Here is a 23,880-nt window from a genome sequence, read left to right on the forward strand (position 1 = left end):
CCCCATCTTTGCTGTCCTTTCATAAGCAGGCAAAGACCTTCTTCTTCAGGAAGCTTTCTCTTATTGACTGGCTGCCTGGGTTGGGATTTTGAATGAACTGTTGTGACTTATTGCTTTGAATGTGTTTTTGGTGTTGATTTTGTTTACTGTTTTTAGTGGGGTATTTGTTCCTGCAAACTCCTTTTTCCAGCAGCTTTTTAAGTGTGGCTGTCAGGGACTGAACCTGCAACTTCCTGCATGACGAACTTGCTGCCAGCCTCTGAACTAAGTTGATCCTGTCACATTCTCCATTGCTGATGCCATCACTGGCCTTAGGTGGCATTAGGTTATGGATTCCAGCCAAGAAATTTAACTATTATTGGTGCTTGCATGCTGGTGTTTGCATAAGGTTTGGGTAACTTGTCCTGGCTAATTGAAAGGTGTCAAGGAATGTCTGGGTCACATGCTTGGTCATGTGCCTGATTTGTTCAACCAGAATGTACCCCAACACTTCATCAATCAGCTGCAGATAGCGATGGCAAGTTACTAAAATCTTATGCAATTGCCAAGAGGATTTGAATTAAAATATCTTTAAATAGAAAGTACTTCCTTTCTGTCTCCCTTTCAGCATTGAACACATTACTGCAAAAGTACTGCAGACAGTTGGGTAGACATCCGTTTCTCTCAGGCTGGGCATACAGTAGGATCCCAGTATCTGCTGGATGAGTATCCATGTTTTCACTTATATGTGGTCTGAAATTTTGAAAACGATTGAAAGAGGGGAAAAACCTAGAAATAAGTATTTTCACAATGTATTTACCTGAACTGGCCAATACAGGGAGCCAGAGCCCATGCTATGTATTGTTGTGGTGGTTCAGTTGACGACTTAACTGAGACCAGGCTGTAAGTGTTGAAAGGAATCAGCCAGGGAGTGCATCTGGAAGGGATGACTAATCTACAGAATAAAATCAATAGAAATTGCAGATACACAACGGTGCCATTCCTTTAAAAAAAACTGTCTGGTTCTAGAAACTATGACAATGCAGTCAGCACTCCTGCTTTGCAGATTCTTTACCAGCAGAATTCACTATCCCACAATGATAGTTACGTTACATTTGCTATGAACTTTTGGAAAACTAGATGCCTCCAAGGCTCACATCTCTGTCACTATACAGTAGGACCCTCTATCCATAAGCAGAGGTCCCCAACCCCCGTTCTGCGGCCCGGTGCTGATCCGTGGCCTGAGCCAAACCGGGCCGTGGAGACAGACTTCCTGCCCCTCACACACGCACTCAGCCCCGCACAGCTGATTTGCGCGTGCTGCGTGCACCTGTGTGAGCTCTGGACCGCCGTTTGCGCATGCGCACAAGTGCACACGCACCCCGCATGAGCACTGCGCTGTTGTTTGTGCATGCACATGAGTGAGCGAGCGTGCATAACCTCCACACCACTGTTTGTACGTGCAGGCATGCTCATTCACACTCACTCATTCGCACATGCCCACGAGCTTGGGGGGTGCCCCACCTTCCCCAGCCAGTTCGCGGGGTGAAAAAGGTTGGGGACCCCTACTCTAGAAGATCCATAGGCTCTTCCCTCCTGATATTTTGGACTACAGTGGTGCCTCGCTAGACTATGATAATCCGTTCCACTGAACTCACTGTTTAGCGAAATCATTGTCTAACGAAAAGCATTTCCCCATTGGAATGCATTGAAACCTGTTTAATGTGTTCCAGTGGGGAAGAATTGTTGTTGTCTAGCGAAGATTGGCCATAGGAAAGCCGCTTTGCAAACTGCCGATCAGCTGTTTAAATTGCTACCTTGCGAAGCTTAGTTCCCAAAAACACCTGTTTTGCAAGCACGGAGGGAGCTGTCAAAATTGTCGTCTAGCGAAAATCAGTTTACAAAGCAGGGACCAAACATTGTCCAGTGAAATTCCCTCATAGGAATCACTGTTTTGCGAATCGCTATAGCGATGGTTCAGTGGTTTGGCATGGTTCAGAGGATCAGGCCCTCAGGTGTTGTGCAGGTGCCTCGGATTCCACACTCCACATCCTCCCACGGGTGCCCATTCAGGAGGACGAGGGGCAGGGAAGCCCACAGCGCTGCTTCTGACAGGGCACCCACAGAAGGAGGCAGCGCGTGAAGGACACAGGGCAACACCTGAGGGCCCAATCCCTTGTGCCACAGTAGGTGCCCATCTCAAGAGAGAATCTACAAACACACTTATACCCATGTAATGGAAGTGGGGACTGTCAAAGGTTGGTATTTTATATAAATAAAGTATTAAATGATTAAGGGGGTATATGAATTGTAATCCCAGAAATACAAAATATGATTATAACATGGAAGTTTAAACATCAATGGATTACTGTACCAGTTAGAGGTTACTTTAGGGCAAGCAGATAAACATTGAAAGCAGATAGTGGTCACAATGTGTTGACTGTCCATTAAAGGTCACTGCAGAGTAATTAACAAAGTCCATGATTCCATGCTGTGATGGTTGCCGGGTGAGGGCACCCTCTCTACAGTGGTGCCTCGCTTAACGGGCGCCCCGTTTAATGACGAAATCGCATAGCGATGAAGATTTTGAGATCGCTTTGTGATGGTCTGAATGGGTTTTTTTTCGCTTTGCGATGATCGGTTCCCTGTTTTGCTTACCGATTATCGCAAAGCGATGATTTTACCCAGCTGATCGGCGGTTCCAAAATGGCCACTGGGTAAAAAAAATGGCCACCCGCTGTGTTTAGGGATGGATTCCTCGCTTACCGGGCAGCGAAAATGGCTGCCGTATGGAGGATCTTCACTGAAAGGTCAGTTTTAAGCCCATAGGAACACATTGAAGGGGTTTCAGTGCATTCCTGTGGGCTTTTTTAAATTGCATAGCGACGAAATCACTTATCAGCGATTTTTGCTGCACCGATTAACATCGCTATGCGAGGCACCACTGTATATCCATTGAGCCATGCTGTCCTTATCCTGGACTGGATGAGTCCAGGGAAGAATCAGTTAACGCTGTTGACTATGGAGCCTGACTGGAATCATATTACCCCCAAACACTGCCAGGGTCTGCAGAGAATCTCAAAATATGCACAAGACTAGGCACTTAGAACAGGCACCATATTTGCCACCACACTCACACAAACACTACAGTTTTCCAGTAGCTGGTTTAGTTAGGCAGGACCTGGTTTTAATACTATAAACTTTCTGAGGCAAAAACTCAGGCAGGCAGTTGAAGAGATTTTGCATGGTTTATTAAAAGGAAAAAATGGGAAAAGGATAAAAAGACAAAAGTTCCACAGCGTTGCAAAAACATTGTTCAAAATTTCTTACAGCAAAATACAGAGATTGTCTAAGTCAGTTCCAGAGTTCACACCAGAGAAGAACAAAGGAAAACAACTTAACTGATACTCGCACCTTTGAGGGGTCAGTGTAGTTCTTGGACATGCACAGATTAGGCCTCCTTCCATCTCGAGAGACTATGGTCAGGTGCTCTGCATGGAGGACTTAGTGTCTAGTGTGGCTGAGGAGGCCGATTCAAGAATGACAATCCCTTCCACACTGAAGACAAATACAGCCTCTCTCCTGTCCAGCTCCCTGCTTTTGCTGGTTTCGGGACTGCCTCTTTGCCACAGCCTGCTGGACAAGGGTCTCTCCAAAATGGGAGAGGCCGTGATGCACTCCCTGCCTCCAGGCTGAACGCTCAGATGTCAAAGTTTCCCATTGATTGAGGTCCATTCCTAAGGCCTTCAGATCCTGCTTGCAGATGTCCTTGTATCGCAGCTGTGGTCTCCCTCTGGGGCAATTCCCCTGCACTAATTCGCCATACAGGAGATCTTTTGGAATCCGGCCATCAGCCATTCCCAATGCCCAAGCCAACGTAGGCGTCACTGTTTCAGTAATGTATACATACTAAAAATTCCAGCTCGTTCTAGGACTACACTATTTGGAACTTTGTCATGCCAGGAGATACCAAAATTATGTCGGAGACAACGCATATGGAATGTGTTCAGCTTCCTCTCTTGCTGTGCACAGACTCATTGCAGTACAGGAGAGTACTCAGGACACAGGCTCTATAGACCTGGATCTTGGTATATGCCGTCAACTTCTTATTGTCAACTTCTTTGGACATGCACAGAATGCATCACATACAGTACCTGGATGAAAGTGTCTCCTCCTGGGACTGAGCTGTGAGCAAAACCCTCTCTCCTTAGAGTCAAGACTGGCTAACTAACCCGACTAATCAGTTTTCTGAATCCCTTTTACCATGTTTCCCTGAAAATAGGACAGGGTCTTATATTAATTTTTGGTCCAAATATGCATTAGGGCTTATTTTCAGGGGTGGTTTTATTTTTTCATGTACCACAATTTACATTTATTCAAATACAGTCATGTCATCTTTTTGTGGTTGCTACACAAAGGTGGAGGGTGGGGTTTCAGTTAACTGGGGCTTATTTTTGGGGGGGGGGTAGGGCTTACGGTATACAGTGGTGCCTTGCTTAACGAGCGCACCGTATAACGACGAAATCGCATAGCGATCTCTTTTTTGAGATCGCTAATGCGATCGCTTACCGATGGCCTCTATGGCCAAAACTCGCATTGCAAAGATCGGTAAGCGTTTCGCTTACCGATCTTCGCATTGCGACGCCAGGAAATCAGCTGTTCGGCGGCTCCAAAATGGCCGCCGGACAACCCAAAATGGCCACCGCAACCATTTTCACACCCTGCCCTCGCTTACTGAGGGTGCGAAAATGGCGGCGCTATGAGGAAACTTCGCTTAATGGTGAGTATAGAAGCCATTGGAACGCATTAAACTAAGTTTAATGCATTCCAATGGCATTTTGCATCCCGTTTAGCGATGTTTCCTTATAGCGAGGGTTAATCCAGAATGGATTAACCCTCGCTATGCGGGGCACCACTGTATTACAAGCATCCTGAAAAATCATACTAGGGCTTATTTTCAGGTTAGGGCTTATTTTTGAGGAAACAGGGTATACATTAAATCACCTATTCTGTCTTAATGAACATTTTAATCTCTTTTCATCTTTACAACAACAAAACCACTTTCTCCCTTTTACACAGTTGTAATCCTATATCACATTGCATGATTCCAGGGAAGAAAGTAGGCTGGTTTTTGATGGCAAAAGATAAGGTGGAGGTGTTTGGCATCACTTCTGCTTTGATCTCCTAGGCAGGAATTCAAATTAAGGTGTCAATTCCCCTTTTGTTCTTGGCGGGTCTTGACCCTTGCATTCTCAGCCAGTTTTCCTGGGCACTAACAAAGAAGCCTCAAAGTTTCTAAACAGATTTTATGTCCCATGTTCCCCATATTCCTTACTTTCTTCACATATGTATTTCTCTAGCTCTGCAGAAGCATGTTGTTTCTGTATGAGATTCACTTGCCATACAAAGACTTAGGTTAATTCAGTGGAATCTTGCAAGGTAGCAACCCTTATGAAAAAGCCCATTAAGTCTGCTAGGATAGGAAAGAAGTAGATAAATTGTTTTATCAGGCAAAACCCAAAACCCTGTCCAAAACTACATAAATAGTCTTAATAAGTCTGTTTCTGCTCAGGTAGCAAAATCAGTGAGATTTTATATTAGCCTGCTAGTAATGGAATATGCAAGTTATGCAAGGATAGATAAGCAAAGATGAAAAAATATAAACATCCCATGCATATAAAAAAGGCTGGGACAACATAAGCAAGATGCTAGCTGGCATGAAGCCAGCAGAGCCACAATGGAGCTCATCCAAGCTGAGCCAAAAAAGCCAGGGGAGGAAAAAAAGATAGCAGCAAAGAGGCAACACACAGAAATCATGAATGTCAGCACTTAGAAAATGTCTTATTTTTCTCTGTGTATGTTCAAATGTGCTAAAAAGCTGAGAAACGTATTTCTATTTATATAAATATTTTGGAGTTTTTTACAAGATGTGCTTTTTAAGGCTATTAGCTCTTATAATTTTGGATTGAAATAAGAAGTTATTGTCTTTAACTTTTATTGTTAATAGCTTATAATTGAAATGTATTTAACTATTTAACTAACATTTGCCTACAACTTAAGTTTAGTCTCCACATATATTAAATTTAAAGCATTTGTATTTACAGCTTGCCTATAGTTGTAAGAATGGTTTTTGAAGTAACAGGCCTGTCACTTCTGAAAAGTTCCACGTTTGCAACAATTTTGAAGTATCCTTTTGGTTATGGAATATAGAAATAGAGTGGACAAATGAAGCTTGTAGAATTTGACCGCTAATGTCATTCTCTGTTCTCAGGATGTTGGAAAGTTGGCTCCACTTCCAGTCCTCCCGCTATTAGTCCTGGAGTCTGAGCCTCATGGGGTCAGACTCCAGAGTCCTTCACCACCACCAAGTCAAGGACCCCACATAGTGAGCTAAGAAGGAGGTGCGGCAACACAGGTGTTGTATGCAGGTAGTCAGCTGCCCTTGTACGTGAGTGGCATAGGCTCCTCTGGCCAAACCATAGGACTCACCAGCAGCTTCCCCTGGCCTGTAGGTTTGGTAGATCCTGGCCAAACCCCTAGCAAACTTGGCTGGCTTCCTCTTAGCATGCATGGTGGAGGACATAATGTGGTGGCACCAGGGACCCCTTGCTGGTCAGAGTGGGTGGTAGTGTGGGGTGGCTCATTTGGAAGGTGCTGTTTCTTCTGCTTATGGTAGTGGTGATGGGCCTGTCGCTGGTTCTCTGCCCAGCAAGCCTCTCATCAATGTGGCGGCAGCAGGTCTTCCCATTTACCTGTGTTGGGGTCTTGCCAGCAAACGTATCTCCCAGCCATCAATGGAGATCACCTTCCTGGGTCTCACCTCTTGCATCTTGTGTGCCTTCCCAGTCAACAGCATCTACCTATTAGATGGTTTCTCATTCCTCCTTAAGTAGGCTATACCTGTGACCTCAGGGGTGTCTCCTGCCCCTTCTGTGTTGACTCCCTAATCTACTAGGGAGCTGCACACCAGGAAGGCAGATATCAGAATTAACCCTTTCAGGGATAAATGCTCAACTGTGATGGACTACCACAGACACTTATAGCTGTGGGATCAGCTTTTTGTCCTTTCATCTCCTGAAAAGGACAAAAAGGTGATCCCACAGCTATAAATACTCAACTATCCCACAAACTGCACCAGAGCACAGACAGAGTTCTGACTCCTGTCCTCTGAAGATGCCGGCCACAGAGACTGGCGAAACATTAGGAAGAAAAACCTCAAGATTGTGGCCAGACAGTCTGAAAAACCTACAACAACCGTTGGATTCCGGCTGTGAAAGCCTTCAAGAATACTTTTAGTTCTTTGTGGCCTCTGTGAATCACATTCCAAGTGATCCACGCATCAGCAGAGCCCGATCAGAACCTTCTAGAGCTTCTGCGATCAGAAAAAGACACATTATTATAGCCCCTCCCCCCACTATATGTACCTTGGCACCAAGGTTCTCCTCTCAGTTTTTTTTCAACTGCCGTGTTGAAAACCTTGTTTATTCTTCTCTGTACATCTTCTGTGAGTCTATCACCTACCAAAAAAAACAAAAAAAAAGAAACCTTTTATTGTGTTTCTACTACTATTAATCATCTTTTCCATATTTATTTTTTCTATCTGGCTTCAATCTTTGTGCCCCCCCCCCCCCGGTTCTTACTGTTCATGGCCTCTTTAGGCCCATTTAAACACTACATTGATTACAATAATAAATTCCCCTCTCCGATGGCCACACCAAGTGCCTATTCTGCCTCAGAGACAGTCTACAAAGACTGAGTTGGGAGCAGGCTGTTTTTGTAGAACGGCAGAATCCAGATCACAAACCTGTAGAGGTTGTTAATTCTACAGGAGATAGTGTGAGACAAAGCTGGTTTCATCCAGGAACGCTTTCTTGTACTGAGGAGAGATGGAAGTACAGAGACATGGTATGATAGTTTCCTTAGAAATTGAGTCATAAAGGTGGTCTGATGGTTCTGCAACTGGTCTATGTATCTGTAGATCAAGAGATTTTACTACATGGACCATCAACTGAGCATAGGTTTGAAAGTCTTTGGTTGGGGATAGGAGATCCATTTCCACCAGGTCTGAGTCAGGCCATGGGCACGTATCAGTGCTTCTTATGGGACAGCTTGTCCCCCATCATAGAAACTCTACCTGAGGATAAGAGAATCCTAGCACAGACATTCCAACAAGAAAGACTATCGGTGGTCAAACAACAAGTGCTGGCAGTATGCCATGCTGTCAGTGCCACCTTTATATCTTCCTCAGTTTCACTCCACTGTTTCTCTTGGCTCAGGATGGCAGGCCTTGCAGAGGACACTTGCACCCGTGTCAGAGACCTCCTCTTTGATGGTATGGGCTTGTTTAATGCAGAGACAGATGACATATTGGAGAATGTACAGGAGAAGAGAATGGCTGCTAGGTGCTGGGGAGTTTACCCCATCTTCCAACAGTGCCCAGAACACACACAGTGGTGTCATCCTTACACTGCCTACCAACGGTTCCAGCAAGAACCACAGAAGCAAACAACCATGAGGTAAAGGTTCCCCTTGACATTTAATCCAGTCATGTCCAACTCTAGGGCGCGGTGCTCATCCCCGTTTCCAAACAACCACTACCCCCTGCTATAGATAGCAGTCTTCCCTTGCCAAATCCCAGCAACAACACATGACCAAGCACCAGGACCCAAGCGTCAGGTTTGACATCACAATGGCTGAGATCTTTCCACTGCCTCCCAGGCCCCACCCTCATCACCTTGCTCTCTGGCGATACTTACCTGCATGGAGGTACATCACCACAGATGCCTGGGTCTTGTCCATTGTAGAGCAAGGGTACCATATAGAGTTTCACCAAGTCTCTCCATTGTCCTACAGGATCATGCCTCCATCAGCAACCCTATTACTCAAAGATGTCATAGAGTGGGTCCCCTCCCTCAGCACAGCTCAAGGATTCTTCTCTTGCTATTTCACATTCCCCAAGAAAGACGGAGGCCTCTGCCCCATTCTGGACCTCAGAGACATGAACCGTTCATTACATTACCACTACCAAATTCCGTATGGTTACTTTCGAGTCCGTTCTCCCTCTGCTTGGACTTGCCGCAGCACCTCAGGTGTTTACCAAATGCACGACCCCTGTGGCAGCATACCTCAGGTTACAAGGTATGCACGTCTTCCCATACATCGACAACTGGCTCCTGGTTGCACACTCCCATTGCAAAACTCGGCACAATCACATTATCTCTCCTTCAAGATCTCAGCCACAATGTAAACTTGGAAAAGTCTACCCGCGTTCCGACCAGGGGCATCCACTGTATTGGCAGTTATGTGGATTACAACAAGGCTTGGGCATTTCTCCCAAAGGACTAGCACCTCAGGCTGAGCTCGCTTCTCAGCACCTTAACACCTCATGCAATGGTTTCAGCCCTGATGCTTCAGCACTTCTATGACCTCCATTGTCCAGCACACCCACCTAAAAATGAGATCTCTGCAGTTCCTCACACTGTTCGATCCTCTCTCCAACTTGCCCTCCACCCTCCTACACCCCCAAACTTTCCACCCAACTTTCTTGGTCTAATGATAAAACTGTTGCCTTTGTTTTTCCCTTTTCTATCTTATATATAATATTCATTTTAAAAGTTGTTTACCATATCTGTAATGCAAAGGTTCAGTTCTTAGCTGGTCATCCCTCCCAAACGGAAGTGACGTCCCGGGCCTTGGTAGCTTCCATGGCATTTGTTAGTGGACTCTCTCTCCAGGATATCTGCACATCGGCTACCTGGTCACAGCTGTCTACATTTATCAGCCACTACTGACTGGATGTCAGGCAGAAGTCCAATGGCTCTTTTGGACGAGCAGTACTTTCTTCTACCTTGGTGTGACTCCCTCCTCCTGGTTTACCCAGCTTGCTCATCACTCAGAGTGTTGGTCACAGAGGCCACAAAGAAGGAGGACAGGTTGTCTACCTATAACAGTAACACTTCAAGTATTCCTCTGTGAAGTCACACATCCCACCCATCATCCCCTCTTTGTCATGCTCTAAGTTGCAGCGGCGGTTGATTTTTAACTGAGAGAAGAGTCTTGGCACCGGTGACGTTTACCCACGTGGCCCCTGCTTGTTTCACTAGCCTGAGGCCCACAACACATTCTCTTCTTTCTGCTGCCACCAGTTGACCTCTGTCAACACCCTTTACTTAGAAAGACTGAGGTCCAAGCTGAGTATAACATTGAATAGCACAAGTTTATTGATTACAGTTTGCTTAAACAGGTTCTTCACAGACTTTAATGCATTCTTTCACTCTTAACTCTTTTAGCTCTCTATAAGTTTCACAGTCTTAACTCCTAACTCTGCTACTCTCTCTAACTACCACAGACTAACTTCTACTTCAGACTCTCATCTATCACTCTACTCTTCTACAGTCCCCCTTCTATCTAACTGGCTCGGCCTCCCACCAGCTCCTTATTGGTTCATGCAAATACACTGCTGAATATGCATGACAGGGGTGATCGCTACAGCACCAAAGTACATACAGTATAGTGGTGAGGGAGGGGCCTATACAAATGTGTCTTTTTCTGATTGCAGAAGCTCTAGAACAGTGATGTCCAACCTCCAGATTTTCTTGGACTTCAACTCCCAGAAATCCTGGCCAGCAAAGGTGGTGGTGAAGGCTTCTAGGAGCTGTAGTCAAAGAACATCTGGAAGGCCAAGGTTGGACACCACTGCTCTAGAAGGTTCCGATCAGGCTCCGTGCATGCATGGATCATCCAGAGTGTGAGAACCACTCAAAGAACTACTGCTGCAGGTAAGTAACCTATCTGTTCTGGTTGTGTGGAGGATTCCAGGAATTATAATACGAATACAACTTTTCCAAGCTCTGTGGATTTCCATGTTCAATATTTTTGGGACAACCAAGCTATGTACCGTGGAGTGGTAGGCTACAGAACATGTTACTTCAGCATTATTGACGAGTGTGTCCACTTAATTATCAGAATCCATTTTGGCCCTGTGTTCACCCAAGAAAGACAATCCTGGGCCTCCTTAGTACAGTGGTGCCCCGCATAGCGACGTTAATCCATTCCAGGATTAACGTCGCTATCCGGAAACATCGCTAAACGGAAAGAAAAACCCAATTAAACCCTGTTTAATGCGTTCCTATGGGGCAAAAACTCGCCGTTCAGCGAAGATCCTCCATAGGGGCTACCATTTTCGCCGCCTTGGTAAGCGAGGAATCTGTCCGGAAAACAGTGGGTGGCCATTTTGGAACCATCAATCAGCTGGCATTTTCCCCCAGCTGGCCGGCGGGCGCTTCGGCAGTAGCGCGGGGGAGCTCCCCCTCCGTGCTCCTTACGAAGCGCCGGCTGGCATTTTTGCAGCGGGCGCTTCGCCAGTAGCGCGGGGGAGCCCTCCCCCATGCTCCTTCCGAAGCACTGGCCAGCATTTTCCCCCAGCTGGCCGGGGGGCGCTTCAGAAGAAGCCTCCAGAGGAAGAGGAAGAGGTGAAGTGGGAGATGGGGAGCCAGGCGCCCGGCCTTTCCCTTCCCCTGCCGCCGCCGCCACCCTGGGAGGAGCGAGCTGGCCGAAGCGCCGCTCACCGCCGGCCTGGGTCTGAGCGACCGCCACCTCCTCAGAGGAAGAGGAGGAGGTGGAGCGGGAGAAGGGGAGCCAGGCGCACGGCCATGCCAGGGCCCTTTCCCTTCCCATGCCGCCGCCACCACCCTGGGAGGAGCGAGACGGGCGAAGTGCCGCTCACCACCGGCCCTGGACTGAGCACCCGCCGCCTCCTCCGAGGAGGAAAAGGAGGAGGTGGAGCGGGAGAAGGGGAGCCAGGTGCACAGCCACGCCAGGGCCCTTTCCCTTCCCCCGCCGCTGCCTCTGCACCGGGAGGAGTCATCTGGCCGCCCGCCGGCTTTTTTGGCCAGCTGACCGGCAGGAGCTTGAGAAGGACCGCGTGAGGAGCCCTCCCTCGCAGTCCTTCCGAAGCCCCCGCTGGTCAGCTGGGGGAAAATGGAGACTATGGGGAAAAATCGCTTTGCGATTTTTCCCCATAGGGAACATTGTAATGCGATCGCTTTTGCAATCGCAAAATCTGCATCGCTGTGCGGATTTGTCGTTAAACAGGGCGCTCGTTATGCGAGGCACCACTGTATATAGTTTGGCCCTTAGGAAAAGTAGTTTTTGTTAACCCAGAGACATTGTGATGCCATCTTGCACTAGGGAGAGCTATAGTAGCTTGACCTATTCAGCATTGATCTCTACAGCCACAGTTGAGTTTCACTCTCTTTCTGGAGTTGAGAAAGAAAGAAAGCTAGTTTTTATACAAGCCACACCATTGGTCTATCTGGCTGGGCATTGTCCAGACACTGGTGTGGTTTTGGACAGATTTGTGTCCAAGCTCATCCCGGATATCAGTCTAAAGGTTAAAATAATCTACTGACAAAAAGTGAAGCACTGTCTTTCTCACTAACCCCAGATTCTGTATGTAGGCAAGCAGGAATATTGTATCATTGCAGACATGAAGAAGTATCTGAGTGTCTGTTCTTTATTTTCCTAGGCTGGAACTTGCATCTCTGGTCATATAAGGCATATTACATCTTTTTCCACATTCCACCAAATGTCAAAGGCTAGACTGAAGTATTTGTAGTCATGTTGGAATTTCTATCTCAGGCTTTGGTTAATCTTGTCATCTGTTGGGAAACAGGAATTCCAAACAAGGTGAGAACATGCACGTGGTACCTTGCACCTAGCATTACCTGTCTAGTTGGTGTGTCATTGTCACGCAGACATCCACATTGGACAGACAAGGCAGATTTGAAGTGCAGAGGACGCTCCAAGAACTGGATGGGTCAGTGATTGTCGTGGAAAGCCAAATGGAACTTTGTGTGTGTGTGTTTGTGTTTCATATGAGGATTGGAACTAGGCTTTTTTTTACCAGTGAAGTTAAGTGTCCATGTGTGTATGTTTTGTCTGGTACAGGTGCCTTACACAAGAAAAACAAGTTCTTCTTGTCCCTCTGTTCCAGAAACTACATTTAGAATTCATATGACTTCCAAGTCCGGCTAGCATACAACTTATATACTCAATAGGGCCTGCCAACTCAAGCAATTAACAGCTTGACAGTCCTATTGGTGTCTTAACAACCATCTCACTTTGTTTATCATTTGTACCCTCACTTGGTCATAGGGATATGTGTAAACGTATTGGACATGCATTTGCGTTCTTTGTGTCTGAAAAGTGGAGTTTAGTCTTTAAAAAGCCACAACATTTTATTCTGTAAGATACAAGTTTTAACCAAAAATTTAGGTATCTGTTAAATATCAGGGTAGCATATACAGTGGTGCCTCGCTTAACGATGTTAATTGGTTCCCAAAAAAACATCGCTATGGGAAAACATCGCTAAGTGAAACACCATTTCCCATAGGAATGCATTGAAAACCGGTTAATCCGTTCCAGTGGGAACGGATTACCATCCTTAAGCGAAAATCGCCATAGGAAACATCGCTAAGCGAAACAGTGTTTCCCCCATTGGAATGCATTGAAGCCTATTCAGTACATTCCAATGGTTTTGACAGGTCCCTTTTCGCTATTTTTAAAGTGTCTTAAAATGTTCAAAAACTGTTTTCAATGCTTGGAATTGTTAGTACACCTTGTAAAACCTTTGCAAACCTAATTTGGCTTTGTTCTGACTCTTCGTTAATTTTTGGTGAATTTTCCCTCCCATTGGAATGCACTGAACTGTAGGTTTGACAGCTGTTCCTAATATTGCTGGGTTTGGGTTTGTTTTTTTTTTAGCTCTGGTACTGTTATTTCTGAAATCTGCAACTGCTTATAGTACTGTGTGAAATGTCTTGATATTGCTCCCAAAGTCCCAATGACTGTGGGGACCACTGAAGTGTGTTTCATCCACAAACAAGATGTTTCAATTACTAGGTCTCTGCTTTTGTTATTTTTTCCAATTCTTTATCTTCAACTTTGGCATCTCCTGGAATTACAATGTTAATGATCCAGGCATTTCTTCATTCTATTACTACTATGTCTAGTGTGTTATGTTCAAGGTGTCTATCTGTTTGGATCCATAAATTCCACAAGATCTTGACTTGGTCAGCTTTATCTTCATCTTCTTGTTGTTACTGTTACTATTGCTATTACTATTACAGTGGGGTCTTGACTTGAGAACCTAATCCGTATTGGAAGGCGGTTCTCAAGTCAAAAAGTCTGTAAGTCAAGTCTCTATTGACCTACAGTGCATTGAAAACCGATTAATCCCGTAACAGGCCGTTTTTGTTCCATTTTGGGTTTTTTCTGGTCTGTAAGTCAAATCTCAGTCTGCAAGTCAAATCTAAATTTTGCGGCCAGAGAAGTCTGTAACTCAAAAAGTTTCTAAGTCAAGCCGTCTGTAAGTCAAGGGTCCACTGTATTTCCCCTACCCCTCCACAGAGGAGTGCTCAATTTGCTGGTATGCAGAAGTGATTCATTTATTAAGCCACTTCACAGTACCAGAAATCAGCACACATGTGCACCCCCTGAAACTCTGTTGACCCTATTTAAACTGCACCACCTTGCTCCAAAAAGGCTAATGTGCTATAGAGGTGTCCTAGGCAGCTGTTCTGCACTAATAGTAGAAAGGAAGACATTCAGGGAGGAAACTTTTCCTTCTGTGGCATGACAAAAGCCTTTTCTTTAAAGGCGCTGGCTGTTTGCCAGAAGGGACTAGGATGATGCTAGCAAGATTTAGAGGTGCATCCTTATTTGACTTGACAGCAAACCAGTCTAGGGTCATTGCCCCCCCCCCCAAAATAGAAGCTCATTTTTAGCTGCAATGCTCTCTTGTTTTATTTAACATTTAGAGTAACACCTTTCTCCTTGTTCCACAATGACCTGTCAAGATCTGTGAAATAAACCAAGAATAGGATTTTGAATAATTTCGTTTCTCATAGAGTTGACTCCTACAATGAGGATATGAATTTATTTATTTGTTTAGTTATATGTGTTAAATATTTTACCCTGCTTTTGTCATTAAACAAGACCCAAGGCAGATTAAATATTAAAACAATATTTAAAAGCTAAAAACAATGAGTATTTAAACAATTAAACAAATGTATTGAAAACAGTAAGTAAAATAAATAGTAAAAACACATTTAAAAGCAACAAGGTATTTAGAAACTCCTCTCAGACAGCCAGTCATAGAATCATGGAATCGTTGTAGGGTTGGAAGGGACCTTGGAGGTCTTCTAGTCCAACCCCCTGCCCAAGGCAGGAGACCTCATCCCATCCTGGACAGATGGCTGTCCAGTCTTTTCTTGAAAACCTCTAGCAATGGGGGCACCCACAACATCACCCACAAGCTGTTCCACTGCTTAATGGTTCTCATCGTCAGGAAATTTCTCCTTATTTCCAGATTGACAAGTTTCCACCCTTGTGTTCTTGTCCTACCCTCAGGTGCATAGGGAGCATAAATCAATGCCCTCTTCTCTGTGGCAACCCTTCAGATATTGGAAGACTGTCATAATGTCTCCCCTCAGTTTTCTCTTCATTAAGCTAAACATACCTAGTTCTTTTAGTCATTCTTCATAGGATTTAGCCTCCAGTCCCCTTATCATCTTTGTTGCTCTTCTCAGCACCCCTTCCAGGGCCTCAGCATCTTTTTTGTATTGTGATGACCAGAACTGGACACAACACTCCAAGTGGGACCTCACCAGTGTGGTATAAAGAGGTACTATCACTTCCCGTGATCTTGATGCTGTCCCCCTGTTGATGCAGCTTAGGATTGTGTTGGCTTTCTTGGCAGCTGCCGCACACTGCTGACTCATCAGGTGGTGGTCCATCAGGACACCTAAATCCCTCACACAGGTACTACTGTTAAGCCAGGTACCACCTATCTTGTACCTGTGCATCCAGTTTCTCCTGCTTAAGTGCAGGGCCTTACTTATTACTTATCTGCCATCTTATTGGACTGCATCTTATTGGATAGGGCCCAATGTTCAAGTCTGTCTAGCTCCTTCTGAATGTTGAGTCTATCTTCCAAAGTATTAGCAGTTCCCCCCAGCTTTGTCTCATCAGAAAATTTGATGAGTGCTCCTTCAATCCCCTCATCAAGGTCATTTATGAAGATGTTGAAGAGAGCTGGGCCCAAGACAGAACCTTGAGGGACCCCACTGCACATTTCCCTCCACGTAGATGTGGTTCCATTGAGGCCCACACGTTGAGTGCGGTTGGTCATCTGGTAGTTGCGCTGTCTATCCCACTTTGTTCTTTTTTATGCAGAAGTAGGTTGTGCTCTACCTTATCAAATGCCTTACTGAAGTCTAAGTATGCTATATCCACTGTGTTTCTTTGGTCCACTAATTTAGTCTCTTTATCAAAGAAAGCAATAAGATTTGGTTGGCATGACCTGTTCTTAACAAACACATGCTGGCTTCTAGTAATCATCTTGTCATTTTCTAGGTGCTCACAAATCTGCTGCTTGATTATTTTTTCAAGGATTTTCCCAAGTATTTATGTCAAGCTAATTGGTCTGTAATTTTCTGGATCCACTTTATTCTCTTTTTTGAAGACTGGAACCACATCAGCTCTTTTCCAGTCCTCTGGCAGTTTGCCCATGCTCCAGGACCTCTCAAAGATTTCATTCAGTGGTTCCGAGATCACATCTGCCAGTTCTTTTAGTACCCTGAGCTGTAAACCATCCGGCCCAGGAGATTTGAACTCATTCAAAGCAGCTAGGTGTTCTTTTACCACTTCCTTACCTGTTTTGACCTGCTTCCCTCTTCTGTCTCCCACAGTGCTGCTTTTGTCAGAGTGGGCCAATTTTTCCTTTTGCGTAAATACAGATGCAAAAAAAGAATTAAGCAGTTCCACTTTCTCCCTGTTGCCTGTCAGCTTCTTGTCATCTTCTCCTACTAGTGAACCAACCATTTCCTTGACTTTCCTCTTGCTCCTTATGTGTTGAAAGAAACTTTTTTGTTATTTTTCGCATTTGTTGCGAGTCTTCGCTTATTCTGAATCTTACCCTTCCTGACTCCATCCTTGCAGATTCGAGCTGTTCGCTTGTATTCTGTTCTAGTTATGAGCCCCTTTTTCAATTTTTTATTCTTCCCCTTTTCGTCCCTTAGCTTGTTAGAGAACTCTCTATGCATCCACACAGGTCTCTTGTTTTTCTTTCTCTGTGGTATTGTTTTGGTTTGGGCCTTTATTATCTCACCTATCAGGGTTTCCCAAGCATCCTGAACTGTTTTTCCCTTTAGGATTTCCATCCATGGAATCCTTCCTATTACATCTCTAAGTTTGTTAAAGTCAGCTCTCTTAAAATCTAGAAGATTAGTCTGACTTGGTACAGTTACCCTTGCCTGCATGATGGTGAATTCTAATATGACATGGTCGCTTTCTCCCAAAGTTCTCCTACAGTTTCCACTCCCTCGACTATTTCCTCCCTATTAGTAAGTATCAAGTCCAGTATGGCTGACCCTCTAGTTCCCTCCTCCAGCTTTTGGATGATAAAGTTGTCAACCAGGCATGTCAGGAACCTGTTGGATCTCCCACTTGCTGCAGAGTTGGTTTCCCAGTTGATATCTGGGTAGTTAAAGTTCCCCATTACTACGGTGGTGTGTCTCCTACACCTCTCAGCTAACTGATTTGCAAAATGTTAATCTATTTCCTCTGCTTGGTTAGGTGGCCTGTTGTACACGCCTACAGCTATGTCATTTATTTTCCTCCTAACATTCACCCAAAGAACTTCAAGAAGGCTTTCATCCTTTGTCTCCCGTATTACAGGACAGGAGTCATAATTCTTTACACACAGTGCAACTCCTCCTCCTCTTTTGTTGGGTCTGTTTCTTTTGAACAAATTACATCCTTCTAGCGGCATATTCCAATCATGGGTTTCGTCCCAAGTGTCGGTAATGGCAACAATGTCATACCTGCTCTCACGTACTAGGACTTCCAAGTTCTCCCTGTTTGTTCCCCATACTTTGAGCATTCGTGTACAGTGGTGCCTCGCATTACGACGTTAATTTGTTCCAGCGAAATTGCTGTAGAACGAAAACATAAAGCGAAAATAAAAAAGCCATTGAAACGCATTAAAACCTGGTTAATGTGTTCCAAACGGCTAAGAACTCACTGTCCAGCGAAGATCCTCCATGGGGCAGCCATTTTCAGGTGCCTGTGCAGCGAAAAATGGCTCCTAAACACAGCAGGGAGCCATTTTGAGCATCCGCCAGCCATTTTGAAAACCTGACGATCAGCTGTTTTGATAGTCGGGAAGCGAAAATCGGTTCCCAAAACAGGGAACCGCTCATCGTGCAGCGAAATTCCCCCATTCAAAAGTCATTTTGCTATCGCTTTTGCGATCGCAAAAACCTCGTAATGCAGATTCATCATTAAACGGAGTGCCCGTCTTGCGAGGCACCACTGTATATGCATCTGAGCCCTTTATGGCTGACCTTTTGTTTGCTTGCTGTGTCTCGTGTTTTATACCCGAGTGTCCCTTCCTTCTCACCACTTCCTTCCTCATTGTCAAGTTAAGTGTCTAGGGGTTTGTGCTTTTGGTTTGGTCCTAGAGATGGTCCTCCTTCCCCCTGCAGATTTAGTTTAAAGCCCTTCGGATGAGTGAGCAAGGTGTCTGCCAGACATGTTCTTCCCAGTCCTTGTGAGGTGCAGCCCATCTCTTGCCAGGAGCCCTTCATGTGGGTAGTGTAGCCCATGTTTCCTTGACGGCACCATCCCTTGAGCCAGCGTTTTACCTCTGCAATCCTCCAGTCCCTCATCGGAATTCTGACCCTCTGTCGGAGGTACAGATGGAAACACCACCTGAGCTCCCAGTTCTTTTGCCTTCCTGCCCAGGTATTGTTAGACTTAAAAATGAGCAAAAACGGACATCGGAAAGGACTTCAAAAGCACTGAAGCCGGCTTCAGTACTTTTGAAGCTCTTCCGTTTTCGCTCATTTTTAAGTGTCTTACAATGTTTGGAACATGTTTTAAATGCTTGCAATCGTTAGCACACCTCCTGAACCCTATGCAAACTTAATTTGGTGTTGTTCTGAGTCGTCGTTAATTTTTTGTGATTTTTTGTTTTCTCTCTCATTGAAATGCATTGGACGGACAGTTCAATAGAGTTCAATGAGGGAAAAACAAAAAATCACCAAAAATTAACAACGACTCAGAACAACACCAAATTAAGTTTGCGTAGGTTTCAGGAGGTGGGCTAACAATTGCAAGCATTTAAAACAGGCTTCAAACATTTAAGACACTTTTACAGGAGCGAAAAGGGAGATCGGAAAGGGCTCTTTGATCTCCGTTTCCCTTTTAAAGCTCTTTCCGATCTCCCTTTTCGCTCCTGTAAAAGTGTCTTAAGCTGTTTGAAGCCTGTTTTAAATGCTTGCAATCGTTAGCCCACCTCCTGAAACCTATGCAAATTTAATTTGGTGTTGTTCTGAGTCATGGTTAATTTTTGGTGATTTTTTCTCTCTCTCATTGAAAAGCATTGGACGGACGGTCCAATGCTTTTCAATGAGAGAGAGAAAAAATCACCAAAAATTAACCACGAGTCAGAACAACACCAAATTAAGTTTGCATAGGTTTCAGGAGGTGGGCTAACGATTGCAAGCATTAATCTGTTCCAATTGGAACGGATTAACCGGTTTTCAATGCATTCCTATGGGAAATGGTATTTCACTTAACAATGTTTTCACATAACGATTTTTTAATGGAACCAATTAACATCGTTAACCACTGTACTGTATGTTGTAAAAGAAACCAATGTGATTGTAGTGTGCTCTTTGGCAATAAAGGTAAGGCCTGAGGTCTGCAAAGGCACCAGCTGCAATTATAACAGTGTTTTTATATTTTTAATTCATCATGTGTTTTAGCTGAATCTGTTCTGTTTGATCATAAACAGCCTTGAGCCCTGCTTGTAGAAAAACAACAAGATGTATATAAAATAATATAGATAAAAGCATGAATTTCCAAACATGGATCCCAGGGGTTGTTGGTCCACAGTACCATACTGAAAATATCACTCTCCTCTCCCTCTCCCTCCCTCCCTCTCTTTTCCAGAAGTTAAGCAACACTAGGCCTGGTTAGTAGTTGACTGGAGACCACCAAATAATACCTGGTTATGGCTGGAAATATTGGCCTGTGGAGGGGTTTGTTGCTTGAGTCAGTTTTAAGCAGCTGTCTTTGTTCTTCTGAACTACAACCCTTAGAATCATTAGCTTGCATCCAAGGATTCAGACATCGTAGTCTAACAATACCTGGAGTCCCATGTTCAGGAACTCCTAAGGGCTTCTGATATTCTGGCTTGTTTGACCTTTGGAAAAAGGGAAATAGCTGAATATGTGTCTATCCTCTTTCCTTTTCCTTTTCCTTTCTTCCTTGCTTTCTTCCATCAGAGGTCAGGATTCCTTCTCTTTCTTCTCCACATCTGTCTGTAGGTTTGACTCACTCTGGGAGTAGCAGGAACTGGTTTTGGTGATCTCAGCAGGCAGGCAGGCAGGCAGGCAGGCAAGGGGATGTGGGAGGAGGCACCGTGCCCTGTTTGGCTGGCCGTCAGGCTGGCCGGCTGGCTACGAGTGAAACCTGTTGCTGTTGCAGTGCTTGAGACGAGCAATGGGAAGCAGTAGCACAGGCCACAGGTACTTAATGCTGTGTCGCACTATTCTGAGTGGATGAAGCCTAAATCTTGGCTTCAGGATGAAAGAGAAATACAGAGGTAACTTGTTCCTTGATCATGTCTTTTTCCTCCTGGGTTCCCAGATGGATGGGAGTGTAGATCTTAAGATGTAAATCTTCACACAGTTTCCAAGCTGTGGAAGCTGAGAGACTTCAATCTGAGGGGCTGTGAAAGTGGCAAGTTAAAACCTTCCCAACCGACCGAAACCTCTTATGCACCCCAACATTTGCCACACAGGGAAACATGCTAACTTGTTTTATTCCATGTTTTCTTCAGGAAGTTGAAAGGGTTGAAGTGATTGGAATAGTTATTTTTTTGTCTATAATTAGCTCCCAGTGGCTCTCAGTATTTAGGTCTGTTGGTTGTTTTTAATGTGGAGGTTGGACAGGGCACTGACTGTGAGATAGGGAGTTGGTGGAATGTATGCCTGTTTGGCTTCTTTTAATCGGCCAAAATCTTCTGGCTGATAAGGAGGAAAAAGATGGAAGAGGAGCGGGGTCCCTGACATCAGAGGTGCGCACAGAATAGAGTCCTCTCTAGTGGCTGCGGAATTCCCCTCCCAAGAACAGATGCCAATACTGTAATAGTTTTGTGTAGTGTGTTAAAATGTAGTCTCTGTCGAGTACAGCTTATTGCTGCAGCTTATGAAATGGTCTCAACATTTTGTCATAGATTTGTCATATTTTGTTAACTGCTGTGTTTTAATATTTCAATTTATACACTTAGGGTTTGAGAAAAGTGGAGGGGGGGATGAAAAGTTTTAAAATAATAAAGTAATAAAAGAGAGTTGAAAAACTAAGGGTGTGATCAGACATGTGTGGCCTGCTACAAGGATGGGTTGGTTCACTTCTTTTTCTGGCAATCACACAATGTAATTCCTGGGGTGAACCCAGAGTGTTCCTACCCACACCTTTCCAGGTCCCTGTCAGGGACTTCTATTTTTTGGGGGGGGGGGCGGCAGGTGGGATTGCTGCCTTTGCATTCAATTCCAGCACATGCAGTCACCGGAAATGAACCAAAACAAGCCTTCAGCTGTCAAGCTCCTTTTTCTGTCAGTTTTCCATATTATGAAGTGACATAAGTAGCCACTTCAGGATATTAACAAATTAAACAGTTCCTCTACTCCTATGTGGAAGAGGAATTTTTTTAAAAAAATAGACTCTATTAAGGCAGTGCAGATGTGCTGCATCACCTTAAATATATACAGAAAACTTCCTTGTATTTTATTTTTATAAGACTAATATAGTCTAATTTTTTTACTTCTTTCCCTCTGAGGAGGAGCAGAGGGAGTGTTTAATTTGCCAATATCTTCATATGCCACTTCACAGTATGGCAAATTAACAGCAGAAGAAGCTGGAACAAATAGGGGTGCTTGAGGTCCAGTATGGCATTTGGATGTGAGGATCATACCAAATGGCATACTAGAGCCCCATATTCCTCTTTCACTATCTTTGTCATATGTCTATGTCAGGATACAAGATAGGCAGTTTCAAAATACAGTGGACCCTCGACTTACAGACGGCTCGACTTACAGACTTTTCGAGTTACAGACTTCTCGGCCGCAAAATTTAGATTCGACTTGCAGCCGGAGAATCGACTTACAGACCAGAAAAAAAACCAAAATGGAACAAAAATAGAATAAAAACTGCCAGTATGGGATTAATTGGTTTTCAATGCATTGTAGGTCAATGGAGATTCGACCTACAGACTTTTCGACTTGCAGCCACCATTCCAATACGGATTAATTCCGTAAGTAGAGGGTCCACTGTAACAGAACTCAAGGCACACTAAATGCCCCTTGTCTCACCCAAATCCAGAAAGTGGGAACAAGTCATCTCTAAAATCCCATTACGGTTCAAACTCGGGGTTTGAGTTCATTTGGAATGGGCTGGTGCAGACTAAATAGGGTCACTAAATGACCCTTATGTGTAAGAGGTTCTGGTGCCAACTCTGCCATGTTCTCTCCAAGGCTTTGAAATAATGTTTTTGTTTTGTTTTGTTTTTCCTGGACTTCAGCTCCCAGAGGCCCTCTGCGGGGAGAAAGGCAGGGTAGAAATAAATAAAATAAATAAAAAGTTAAATAAAAATAGACTTTTCCAAGTTATGTTTTTCTTTCTGCTTCCTTTATTTATTTATTTATTTATTTTATTTATTTCATTTATACCCCGCCTATCTAGTCAATTGCGACCACTCCTTAGTATATCCCTATACCTTTCTTGGCCTGGTACATTCCATAGAGGGGCGGTGGATCTCTAGAGTTTGCAGCCCAACACTTCTGGAAGGCACGAGGTCAAGGGAGGCTGCTGTTTAATGGCTAGGAGAGCTAGCTACTTTGAAGTATCATGGGAACGTTGGTGATACTAACCTTGTCCTGTTCCTCATAACCTGAAATGCTGGGTGGAGCAACTGCAAGTGTTGCCAGAAGTGTTAATACAGATACAGTGACTTGTGAATGGCAGGAAGGGGTGTGACTCAAGGAAATTATTACTCAGGTGGATGCAAGGCAGTGTAATTAGGCTGGAAAAGATAAGGAGTATTGTGTTGTGATTAGAGAAGCATTTTCTAACTTGTAGGTACAGCCTGCAAGTGGATTGCAGTGCTCAAGCACATGTAGCAAGCTTTGTAAGCAAAGCCCACCCAAATTAGTTTAACATTGAACTAGCACAGGGTATAGCTTTTACAGTTTTTTGATTTGTTGGCTTCTTGCTCATGAAACAGTGTAGTGCAGTCAGGCAGTTTGTGTTTTTACTTCCATATAAACTGAACTGTTAATAATTTTGTAAGTATTATCAGCAGTTCAACAAACTGCACATTAAATAAATTTTTGCTTGATGCCTCTATAATGATGATTATTATACAGTGCTGCCTCGCGTTACGATTGCTCTGTTTAACAACGAAACTGCATCACGATGAACTTTTTGCGATCGCAAAAGCGATCGCTTTACAATGTTTCCTATGGGGGAATTTCGCTTTGCGATGATCGGTTCCCTGCTTCGGGAACCGATTCTTCGCAAAATGGTGATTTTCGGACAGCTGATCGGTGGTTTCAAAATGGCCACCAGGTAAACAAAATGCCCCCCCCCCGCTGTTTTCTGGGACAGATTCCTCACTGCACAGGCAGCGAAAATGGCCGCCCTATGGAGGATCTTTGCTGTACCAGGACCAGCACAATGAATAATTTGAGATACTGTTGTTGGTCTTCCTAATTGCTGTCTGGCACCATGTAGATATGAGTATTGCATAGTTGGTCAAACCCATTAAGGTTT

General features: G+C 44.4%; 1 protein-coding gene across 8 annotated transcripts in view; it reads left to right on the top strand.

Annotated features, from left to right (window-relative positions):
* The window catches only part of RIPOR1 (RHO family interacting cell polarization regulator 1), a 156,880-nt gene that overhangs the window by 48,228 nt on the left and 84,772 nt on the right, over positions 1-23,880 (top strand). For 2 of the 8 annotated variants that reach the window (XM_020811468.3, XM_020811463.3), the window contains exon 1: positions 20,510-20,653. The exons of the other annotated variants lie outside the window; for them this stretch is intronic. In XM_020811468.3, the coding sequence (XP_020667127.3) occupies positions 20,635-20,653 (19 nt within the window). In that variant the 5' untranslated portion in view covers positions 20,510-20,634. Of the gene's footprint in view, positions 1-20,509; positions 20,654-23,880 lie in introns of those variants that run through there. 8 annotated transcript variants of the gene reach the window in all.

Source organism: Pogona vitticeps, chromosome 10, assembly GCF_051106095.1.
Source record: "Pogona vitticeps strain Pit_001003342236 chromosome 10, PviZW2.1, whole genome shotgun sequence".
Taxonomy (NCBI): Eukaryota; Metazoa; Chordata; class Lepidosauria; order Squamata; family Agamidae; genus Pogona; species Pogona vitticeps.